The sequence below is a fragment of the Gymnoscopelus microlampas genome, assembly GCF_963454915.1.
Source record: "Gymnoscopelus microlampas genome assembly, chromosome: 13".
NCBI classification, from domain to species: Eukaryota; Metazoa; Chordata; class Actinopteri; order Myctophiformes; family Myctophidae; genus Gymnoscopelus; species Gymnoscopelus microlampas.
Genome location: NC_139950.1, coordinates 38,468,393 through 38,480,478, shown reverse-complemented (window position 1 = coordinate 38,480,478; position 12,086 = coordinate 38,468,393). Strand labels below are relative to the sequence as shown.

The 12,086-nt window shown below is 40.4% G+C and overlaps 1 protein-coding gene across 17 annotated transcripts in view; it reads left to right on the top strand.

The window, feature by feature from the left end:
- dst (dystonin) overlaps positions 1–12,086 on the top strand; it is a 146,955-nt gene that overhangs the window by 40,795 nt on the left and 94,074 nt on the right. For 10 of the 17 annotated variants that reach the window (XM_084076803.1, XM_084076794.1, XM_084076807.1 and 7 more), the window contains exons 1-3: positions 8,041–8,795; positions 11,084–11,250; positions 11,449–11,561. In XM_084076803.1, coding sequence (XP_083932929.1) covers positions 8,052–8,795; positions 11,084–11,250; positions 11,449–11,561 — 1,024 coding nt within the window. In that variant the 5' untranslated portion in view covers positions 8,041–8,051. Of the gene's footprint in view, positions 1–2,190; positions 2,284–8,040; positions 8,796–11,083; positions 11,251–11,448; positions 11,562–12,086 lie in introns of those variants that run through there. The other 7 variants (XM_084076801.1, XM_084076800.1, XM_084076809.1 and 4 more) reach the window with 1 other exon arrangement.

Below are 12,086 nucleotides of genomic sequence, written 5' to 3'. Positions count from 1 at the left end.
AATGAGTTTATGCAGGGTTGCACAGATGAGGGCAGTGTTGTATTGATAGGGTCCAAAACATGTGTGCACACCAATTTGTTTTTTAAGGAGCAGAGACAAAAGTAACCAACATAAATAGGAAGATATGACTGTTAAACTTTATTAAATGATCCGACCCCTGTTCAAGACTTCTAGGTTCTGATGAAGACTTGAACCGTTGTAACATTATCTGTGCTAGGAACAAAATGGGTTTAGAGTATTAAATGACGTTTGCGAGTCACATCTTCCTATATACAGAGAAAATGTATTGGACATGCTTGACTTGAATTTGGGCGTGGTGTGAACTGTGTATTCAAGTAAAAACTTGCCTGCTCATCATTCATGATGATATTGATGTTCCTTTAAGTGAAGCCCAGCACATATGGGCTGACACCTTTCCATTTTCAACTTTCATAAACACTGATCAGGCAAACATCTAAAAGAAACACAGATAATACAAATAATAAATTGTTTATTGGATCTTGTTTAGTCAATACAATTATTTGTTTTAGCTCCTGCTCATTTGATTTAGCTATTTTGTCTCATCTGTTTAAGGAAATAGGTAGCTGATATATTCCACTTTTACCTTAGCGCTAGGTATGCTCTTGGTTGCTTGTTTTTGCAGAAAATGCACTTATAACCTCTGGTGATTTGTAGTTTTCGTTCCCTACCTATGTTGATTGCACTTATTGTAAGTCGCTTTGGATAAAAGCGTCTGCTAAATGACTGTAATGTAATGTAATGTAATGTAATACACAGTATGCACAGTTAGGCCTATAGACTAATAATGTACTTCACATATCTCACATAAAAAAGCTTAGGGTTAGCCTTAGAAATTAAATTGGCAGTCCCAAATACTTTTGCAGAACAGCTGAGGTTTTCATATCAATAAAGGTAATCCTCAATTGTCATATAATGTACAATAGAACATGTCATGAAATGAAATACATTTTCTATTTAATTTAGATCACAAACATGTCATATGCTATTCTCTTCGGCATATCTATGAACCAATGCACTTTAATACTGTAGCAATGCATATGATACCAGGGCCCAATCGAGCACACAATGACCTCAGGACGGTAACACTGCTTCATCTGAACTTATGTTTCACATGTACTTTAAACAGTTGCTTCATTCGGTGACTTCACTACTAATGATGATTCCATATCCACCCTATAGCTGCACTGACACCATTATCTCTCTTTGAAAATGATCTAGCCATTGCCTCATGATGAATGGTAATAACGGCTTCATAATAAATCAATAAGCCTCCCTGTTCCCAAATCCCAATGATGGCATTACAAAAGCATTGATGCAGTCCATTCTCCACCCAGTTAGGATGTGACGAAGAACACGGCATGGCTGAACTATTGCCAGTGATGATGCAAGAAGCTCAAGGCTTGAGACAAAGGGCTCATAGATTCAGACTTGAATCAATTATTCTATTGTCTATATTCTATTTTAACTGCATAGTAGATATATTCACACCTCATCCATATTCATGCAAGTAAAAAATGTATATCTTACCTGTTTTAGTTTAGTTGTATCCCACAAAGTGATGCACAGTATTCTTTACTAATTAATAAATTCATTACTCTGAGGCTGACATGGGAAAGACTAAATAAATTGCTCCTAATCTCCAGCTAAATTTGAAAAATATGTGGGCTATAAGCTACAGTATGTATTTTGACTTTCCCCTCTGTTTCATTATGTGAAGGTATTACACTAATATGCTCTATCTCTCAGGATATAACCCGGTACTAATAGATGATATAGTATGATTGTAAAACAGCTTTGGTGTGCATAGTTTGTAATAAGTACTATAATTTAAGCAAGATCAAGACAATATTCCAGACAACTGAATGCAGTTTGTTATTAGCTGAACAGGGTCCTTGACATGCTCATTATAATGCCTATAGTGCCACCTTGTGGTAGTTGTTGGTTCATATCAAATACATCAGACCCAGAGCAACTGAAAATCTCTCCTCAAAATCTTGTTATTGCAGTTGCTTCTGGCTAGCAATGTATTTGAACAAGTGATACCTATCTGTATTATATTAATACATTAATTTACTGTTGATAAAACAACGTGTTGAGACTATAGAGGTGTGTGTTTGAACTTATTCATTGATTGATCTTTTTTTTAAATGTTTTTTTCTTGGTCTTCAGGTCAAACTTGTAAATATCAGGAATGATGACATCACAGACGGTAACCCCAAGTTGACCCTGGGATTGATCTGGACCATAATTCTGCACTTTCAGGTCAGAACTGCTGTCAGGACCAATATCTTGAAGTCCTTTCTCATGTGTACTATACTATGCCTTTGGTTATTCAAGTAATGTGTTGTTAATTGTGAAAGAATTAATGAATTATCTGAATCAATTAATCCGTCATTATTAACCACTTAAGCCCTACATACTTCGTTGTACGACAAATAGTGAAAATAGTTGATCGACAAGCTCACAATGTGTAACACTGCAATGCGTTTTCACTATTTTTGCAAAGTAAATGTTAATGTTACAAAACATTTACATTTCTAAAAGAAATGCCCAAATTAGGGACACCAGGGTTAATATGGTTAACAAATAAAATACATTATTTCATAAATCCTTTATGATGTTATATTTGTGTCTACTGGTTTTGACACACACACACCGTAATTCCCCCCTTGTGAAATGCAACATGTTTTCAAATATATATATTTTTTACATAATGAGTTTGACTTTAGATAGCAGTTAGATGTTTACAGTGTTTTGGGAATAACTTGCATATTGCGATGTGGGAAACCGAATCAATGGAGTTCTGTTAACTTCCACAAAAAGGGGCATGTCCCCTTTTGACCACAAGGTGTCAAAGCAGCCTAGCATTGCATCAAGCTGAATAGTATTATTATTCTACTCAATGGAGATTTAGATTATAATATAGTGCATGGAGGGAACTCTTCCCCGATGGTCTTGTGGTTGTCCAAAGTAGGTTGAATAGAATTCTAATTTCATGAGGTCACATTTTTGGTGACTGTTAACCTTTGGTTTTTGTAACCGGAGAAAGCAGAAAAGAAGTGGTAAATAGTAACACACTTGTGCTCAACCATACATGAGTCAGTGGTTCACCATACAGTAGTCTACAAACCCAAGACTTTTATCTGCAGAACAGGTTTGTCCATGCTTTCATTACTGTTTGTTATGGTAAACACAACGGGTATGTAGACAATATTGGACTGGTTATTTGTAGTAGAGCAAGAAAAATGCATTTCAACCACTTAAGAACAATTGCATACAGATTGTTTTTTTCTTCTTCTTTGAGGGGAACATCTTGATTTTTTAAAAATCTTCGTCTTAATGACGTGCCCAAAATAGGGACGCCAGGGTTAATGTGGTTAACAGATTGGTGCATGATCAGAGTGACACGTATTAAATGTTGTGAACCTGCATAAATCAAAATGTAGCTTTCATGTGAGGTATGTTTACAGTTAGCTGCTGGCTAGGCTTACAGTATGTCTACTACTACTGTATCTCCGTAGGATTGAAGACTAAGCTCGCCCTGGGTGGCAATTATTTGAGATAACTGCAATTATTTTTGCATAATCGTCAGAATCGTTTCCATTCATCTGTATGAATCCATCTGTTGAAATATGTTCATACATTTCTAAACATTTTCAAAAATATGTAAGATATTCAAAGTACAACATTATTAAATATGGCCTGTTTTAGACAGAAAAAACTTAAATGTAATTTTTATTTATGTTCCAATGTTCAATGCAAAAACGCAAAGCCCTACTGAGGGGCAGCTGTGCAGAGACTTCTGAGTCTCTGCACAGAGACATACAGAGGATTCTGTCTGTCTGTCTGTTCTCCTAGCTTGTTGTTTGGAAAAGGACCCAGGTGCACTGCATCCAGTAGAATATATTAGCTGTCCATGCAACAGCATGTAACACAGTATCAAATAATATCCAATCATTGTCTAATATCCAGTAGCCTTGGACTTTGAAGTCTCTCTCTCTCTCTCTCTCTCTCTCTCTCTCGTTCGACACACACACACACACACACACACACACACACACACACACACACACACACACACACACACACACACACACACACACACACACACACACACACACACACACACACACACACACACACACACACACACACACTTGCTTACTCACTTACTTTCTCACAGTCTTTTTCAGTGGATTATTAATATCTTTGGCAGGCTTTAGCTGACTGGCAGCAGCGCTGTGTGTGACAGGAATGTTTGCAGCAGCTAGCTGGGGCCTTTCAGACTGGGGCAGCTTTAGCACAGGATATGGGAACTCTGACCCCAGCCCCCCCACCATTGCGCTGTTTTCTGATCGGTTTTCCTTGTTTTCTTTATTTTCCCCTTTCTTGAAACTGTGCAAATGATGGTGGGAGCTTGTATAACAAAGAATTTCAGCCGCGTTTTCCTTACAAGCAAACCTTTAATGTGTCAATAAAGTTGAAGCTGAGTTGAGTTGAGTCTGAGAGGTCTAGATCAGTGCTTCCCAAACTTTTTAGACCCAAAAGAGAATTTAGACATTTGCCTTGGACCCAAACTAGAGAAAATAGCAGATATGGCACGTCGCGCCACGTTGCGAGCTTGCAGATCTGCTATTTTCACTACTTCTTAAACATTTGTTTGCTAATTTAGGGAATGTCTTTGATTATATTTTATTCTATTCATGAAATGCGTTTTGAAACATTTTTTAATTGTTTTCAAGTCATGAACATTTGTGATTCTTTTTGGTGGAAATCTTCAGAAAAGATTTTTAAACAATAATTATTAACGACAAAATTTAGGAAACAAAAAATAAAGGGGTATTCATTCGTGACCCACGAAAATGGATCCGTGACCACAAATGGGTCCCGACCCACTGTTTAGGAAACAGTGGTCTAGGTCATTAAAGTGAGGTAAAATAGGAATATTATGGAAAACGGCATTGAGGAATGAATAACTGAAAAGGTTAAAGAAAGTAGCTTATATCATTTACATCTGACAGGTAGCTTGGGTGATATTGCAGCCCCTCCCCCACACCTGCTTCTGACAGTCTCACGCAAGCCCTTGAGCATTTCATCCAGGGACGATGGGCCTGTTTCTTCTTGATTTGTGAGGATAGCAGCCAGGGCAGTGAAGACAGAAGCTGTTGATACTATCCTTACATTCCTCTGTTGGCGTTGCGCTGTCTGTAAGGCCTCCTGGCAGGAGGTTGACATGTGTGAACCCAGCACTGTTTTCAGGGTTCTTTAGATGTCTCTGCTGAAAAATTGTAAAGGAGTGGCAATTTGGCTTCAGCAAATGTATCATCATTATCATCCAAGCTAATGTAACCTTCACCCATCAAACTCTGTTCCATCTTGTTATTGGGCTCGTAATGGGATTATAATGGAGACATAAACAGTGTCACCCTTAGGCCTGTCACAATTATTACATCATTGCAATTATTTGAGATAATCGCAATATTTCTTTTGCATAATCATCATCATCGTCGTCATCATCAAAAATTAAAATGTTCATATATTTTCAAACATTTTCAAAAATAGTGGAAATGGCCGATCTAAAAGCTCAAAACCATGTTTTTACCATGTAGATCGGCTATTTCCACTATAAGTGTAAAGTTGTTAGATTATTTGAGGTATTACCTCGAATAATACGATTAAGAGCATCTGCTAAATGTCTAAATTGTAATTGTAAGTTATTTGTGCACCTTTTGTCTACGAATCCTAAAAGCCAAACAAAAATGATTTTTTTGTTCATAATGTTCCAATGTTTGACCACAGAAATGCAATTAAATCGTTAATCGCAATTATGTGAGCTACAATTAATCGTCAAGTAAAATGTCATAATCGTGACAGCCCTAGTCAGTGTGCGAGTGTGTGTTAGCACGCAAGTATGTACTGTATGTGTATACACTTACATGTATACATGACACTTACATGACCTGAGCGCTGCCCCTGTGGCAAAGTACAGTAGGTACACATGCACAACTTCAGACCACTGCCTCTGTTGTTAACAAACAGAAACCGAAATACTATCAAATACTGTACATCAATAGAGAGAAAGACAAACAGTGCCATCAACAATAAGGAGTAACTGTAAAAGAGCCAAGCTAAAATTGGCAACAACATAAATACGATAGCGAGATACTAAAGGGTAACCCCTTCCGATAAAAGTATGTTTTAAAGTTTGAATTAAAAGAGGACACTGATCTTGCTTGCCTGCTTTCCTCAAAGAAGTTGTTCCCGAGCCTCAGAACCCTGACAATGAAAGCCTTGGTCTTACGTCAGGACAAGAGGGCCGAGAATCTCTGGTTGATGTGCACTGGTTGTGAATGGGGGTTAAGCGGTCTGAGATGTGCCATGGAGCTAAACCGTGAAGTGCCTTCAATGTTATAATTCAAAGTCTGAATATTAAAATTCAGACTTCAAGAAGTTACACGGTAACTGTATATGTTAGAATGGTTAATACTACTGCACGCTACACTAGTACTACATATCTTCTACCTTGGTATGGAATGTATGTAATGGTTATGTTATCTAAGTCAGCACGTCGTGGGGAAACCTGAGCACACAACCTTGACATTGAACTACAGACAGGTCAGATGTTTCTCCAGTGTGTTCTATAATTGGGTTTGAGTTCTGACTGACAGCCATTGTGTCAGTGAGTCATATCCCAGAGCAATCCTGTCAGATGCTGAGCAGCATCAATACCCAAGGCTACTATTAAACTGCGTTTTTCAGAGATATTTCTCAGATAACTCTGTCTACTAAAGGTGCTGCAGTGTGTGCAGTCTACAGTTGCAGTCAGGAGACGTTGACCTTCAGGAAAATGTCATTGGTGTCCAAATATTGTAACAGCATACAGTAGTGGCGCAGTTATTTTTAGCTGGGTAACATACTGGAATTGTATTGACTCTTTCATGCACAAGTTGGTTCGTTATTTGTGAATGAACTCATTCTTAGATTCCACCGTGTGCTATGCGTGACAAATCCATAGTGATGTAATCTAATAATTGTTGCCGTGGTTGTAAATGTTGAATCACTTCCTGGCCAAAGTATTTGTCCTCTTCTGAACCGCTATGGTGGCGATCCAGTCCGGATAATGGTGTTTGTTTAAACCATTGGACTTTAAGCTCCGCCTCTGGCCCTGCTTTTGTGGGCAGCCTGATTTATAGGCAAAGTGAAAGCACTCTGTTAGCCAGTGAGGATTTGCTCATGTTCACCCATGTCACCCTGCCTTTCAAATCCGTTATGATAGTCTGGGGGTCTGTCTGCGTCGTGTAGCCTATTGGAACACTCAAACTTGCTGAGCCAATTTGTTCTCGTGGCATAATAGACGGCCTTTAGCCGGCTGACACAGTCAGATCTTGTCGCGTCATCCACCCTTTGCCCCCCCTACATAACTGTATACCCTCATTATAGACAGATATATTTACTGAAACCTAACCCCAGGACGTGAGCATGAGGCACTCATGTTTACACTTCAGATGAGGGAGACAAGCCAGGCCAAACAGGTCTGCCTGTCTCACGTTCTCATTCTGTCTCAGCTGTGAGCTGGAGGCGTGCAGGGCTGTACCTCCGTGAGCATTTATGGTGTTTGTGTTGGATTAGCCGAAGCCGGAGAAATGTTTCAAAGGTCAGATAATGGATTCCCGTGACGAAGCAGAGACCCACAAGGGGAGAGAGAGGGAGAAATACAGACAGAGAGACAAATACATACAGAGAGAGACAGCGAGACAGAGATTGAAGCTTGTGAAAACCTATCACAATTATCTGTTTTTCTGAAAGACGACAGGAAGAGACACATCCCCCTCTCCCTCTTCCGTGAACAGTGAGCTATCAGCTGTGATGTCGGACTTCCACTGCCTGTTCTTTGCCAGCTGTGAGGGGGGGGGGTGGCTTGGTGGGACATGAGCGCTCCAGATCAAGTTCAGCTCACTGGTCACTTGGCCTGAAAACGGCAGGGAAGTCAACGCTGTCCATGGGAGAAAGAGAGTACGTTGCTGACAGCCATGGGAAACATGTGTGGCTGTGTGCGGGGGCCTAAAGAGGAATACTATGTCGACCCCAAAAAAGCTCCGCTCAGCCCTGAATCTAAAGAACTGAGAGGTCGGCGCTATTTCCAGAGGAAGAAGAGGAAATCGGGGGAGTTTAACGCTGCGGCATCACTTAGGAGACAAGAAAATGTGACTGTTGAAAGTGAGGTCCCCCAAAGACTACCTGAGCTTCATGGTGGACCAGGGACGAGCACAGCTGAGACCATTCCAGGGATTGAGAGAACATCAGAGGCAGAGATGGTCACTAGATCCAGGCTGAGAAGTATAAGCACAGGGGTCTACGTCGGAGAGGTGCCGGTTCTTGTTTCCAGGGAGCACGCCGCTGTACCTCTCTGTAAGAGGCTAGCATCCAGACCTGGAAGGTTTCCTGTGCACCAGGCCAGCAGCGATAGAAGCAGGTCCACTGCAGAAGGAAAGCTCCGTGGTCTGGTCGCAACCTCCCGGAGTTTCACGACAAAGGATGGGCTGCTTGGTAAGAAACTGCTACGGCGCCAGTTAAGAAGAGCTGTGAGCTTTGGTGCAGTGGAGCACATGCTACGAACTCTAAAAGGATACGAGAGCCCCGGAAGTGAAGAGGCACTCAGTAAAATTATATGGAACTCTCAAATCCACAGGAGGGGTAGAAGGAGGTCCCATACCTCCTCTGATTACAGTGAACCTCCCCAAGCTGTTGCCAAATGTCTATCCGCCCCCCACGAGGTAAACCAAGCATGTTATTTATAACCATTATGAGGCTGAATAAGTTCTAGGTCACAGTGTGATGGACTGAGGAAGAGTTTCTTTAAGTGCTGAGTTTTGATTTCATGAACCTTACCTAGCTTTGGTGTTTTTTGTTTTGACGTACAGGTGATGGTAAACCAATTTATATATGTTTTGGCAGAATCTTTCCATACTGTCAGCAACTAGCTAACCACCATGAAGTTCCCCAGAACCACACATACTTCTGTTCAGTCAAGTAACACAAACACTAGAGAATGTCAGATTACAGCTGTTTAAGCTGCGTTACGCTATACAAACAAATTCACAGCAAAAATGTAATGGAAATCTTTTGGGCATATTTAATTCAATCTCTATTCTCTCCCTAACTTGATTTTCTGCAATCCATATTGTTGTGGAAAAATAGATCTGGTATCATTATGATTATATTTTGACAATCACAATCAATAAATTACCCAAAACGTGATTACTGGCAAGGCGTATTATTTCTCCTGAATGATTGTCACTTTAAAGCGTGCATATATTCATTAATACACTCATTGCGGTACATATTGATAGACTGTCACTGTACAGTCATTTTTTTTTACCCATACCTGTGTCTCTGCTGTGTTTGAACATTGTTGGTATTGCTGCTACATGCTGAATTTCCCTCTGGGGATCGATAAAGGTTTATCTTGTATTATCTTGTTTGTGATGTCTTAGATTTCTAAGAGTGCTTGACTTCCCAATGAAAGTTGGAAGTAGGTGATGAAAGGTTTTTGCTAGTGATTGTGGACAGCTGGGCCAGGGTTCTATGGTATGCGTTATCAAGATGCTGAAAGGGTCGTTATGTAAAGTGACAGTCTGTGTTGATTTAACTGTTGTTGAATAATGGATTCTTGCATGAGCATGGAGATCTTGGAGTTGGTGTAAACTGCACCTCTGCCAGAGCCATCTCAGCTGCCAGACCTCCCTTTTGAACTCTTGTGAGATGTTTGGTGCAGTGTCTAAGACTGTGTTGAACCCTTAAGCCTAATTTATACTTAGCTGCATGCTGGTGTCGCGCATCAAAAATAGCAGAACTACAAGCTCACAATGCGGCGTATCGTGAGCTTGTAGATCGTCTATTTTCAGGTATGAGACACGGCAAGTATAAATCAGGCATTATGGAGATGTTTGTTGCAGTGTCTAAAACTGTGTTCATGGTATTTCAGTGTGTCACCAACAACAAAACATCTCTCATGGAACCGGTGGAGTCTCATCAATTTGTAGAATTATATTCCACTAGTCCATACTTGGGGATGCAATGCATGCACCCCAACTACTGCTTGGCAAAAAAATGTATAAACAGCTTACATTTCTCAAAGTTAATACTGAATCGTTCCCTCATCTCAACCTTTCAAATAGTGGTTCCTTTGTTTGGATGACTCACAATAGATGTTAACGTGAATATTCTGCAAAAACTGCTAACAGCTTGTTGCTGGAAGCTTTTGTTCAGACAAGAACATGACATAAACTGTGTTTTGTGATTCATTAGCCATCTCCGCCTGTTGTCTGGCATTTTCGGCATTTTGTCGTGAAACAGGCGAAAAACAAGACAATAATTTGTTATAGTCATTAATGTAGCCTTCTATTATATTTAGTAACTTTTTTTTAAATCTGCATGATCTGTGAACTGTGCCTCAGCTACAGTATGTACAGTATTTAATGTTTCTAAAGCCAGACTGCTTCCTCACCAAATAAAATCAAATCTGCATTGACATACAGTAGGATGATAAGGCCTTCCTAGGGAAGCGTCTCCCCATCCCTCTAATAGCATGTTAACTTATCCATTTGTAACTCTGAGTAAACCCTTATGGGTTCATTCAGGAAGTGTCGCTGTTTTCTAGGTGCCCACTGTTTCTTTTATTGCGTTGTTATATTGTTTTCCCTTTGATCATGGCCGTCACCGTGTACTGTTTGACCGTAAGTGTTTTTTTTATGTGAAAGGGTAGTATTGTATCATCCCTTGGGAAGAGGAAATTACTTTGATGCAGATGACTTGCTCAGACGGCTTTTTGATGAGCGCTTCGTGGGAAGTTGTTAGAGTTTAAAGTGTCTTGCTCAGGGACACTTCAAAATGTAGTTGGGCGAGCTAAGGGTTGAACCAGTGACCTTCTGATTACCAGCCTCTATACCCACTCAGCTATGGTCACCCCGAACATGTGTGATGTATTGTTGCTGTAGAAAATAAATAATATCAGTTTACAGGGTTAGACTGAACACCTTTTTCGTATTGTTGCTTACAACAGATCTCAGAGATCCATGTGACAGGAGAGTCTGAGGATATGACGGCGAAAGAGAGACTGCTGCTCTGGACCAGGCAAATGTCAGAGGGCTACGTCGGGGTACGCTGTGACAACTTCACTACATCCTGGAGGGATGGGAGGCTATTCAATGCCATCATTCACAAATATAGGTAACACATGGAATACTGCTGTCCTTGATACATCCTTGATGCAAGTGTTCCCCGTATTACAATGTTCTAATAAATATTTAAGCCAATGATCAATTCCTTTCAAATATATTGTTTTTTTTCTCTCTCTCTCTCTCTCTCTCTCTCTCTCTCTCTCTCTCTCTCTCTCTCTCTCTCTCTCTCTCTCTCTGTGCATTGTAGGCCAGACCTGGTTGATATGAGCTATGTATCAACCCAGAGCAACAGATCAAATTTAGAACGAGCCTTCGGCATGGCTGAACAGCTGGGAGTGGCCAGACTGCTGGACCCTGAGGGTGAGTCGGTATTCCATACACAGTCTTGTACAGTAATGGCCCTTTCTATGGAAAACAAGCATGTAGCATCCCAAGAGGTCCAGCTGCACCATCAAATAAATTAAATGAATCAAAGTGAAATGAAAAAAAGTAAACATTTACAAAAACATGAAAGGATGATGCATTACCCACAATGCATTGCGCCTCCAGCTAGCAGACCGACAGCTGCTGTGTTTGCTCGCTGTTGTCTCCGCAGTTAGTTCCTCAGCGCTCAAATAAATATCCCTCATTCCTTCCAGTTAGTAAAATCTGAAGGTGGCACTAGTTGTTCAGAAGGCTCTGTGCATTACTGTAGTCCCGGTTTCCCCGAAGTTGCCATGCCCGTTTTTGGTTTCGGTTCAGTTTCCTATACTATAGCTTTGCTGGATTGACGTGTGCCACCTTTGGGAACCTGGGACTACAGTTATGCACAGAACATATTCTTAAACTGTGTGGTTGTTCGTACTTTTCTCTGTTTGCAGGATTAATGTATTACTGTGGGAACTC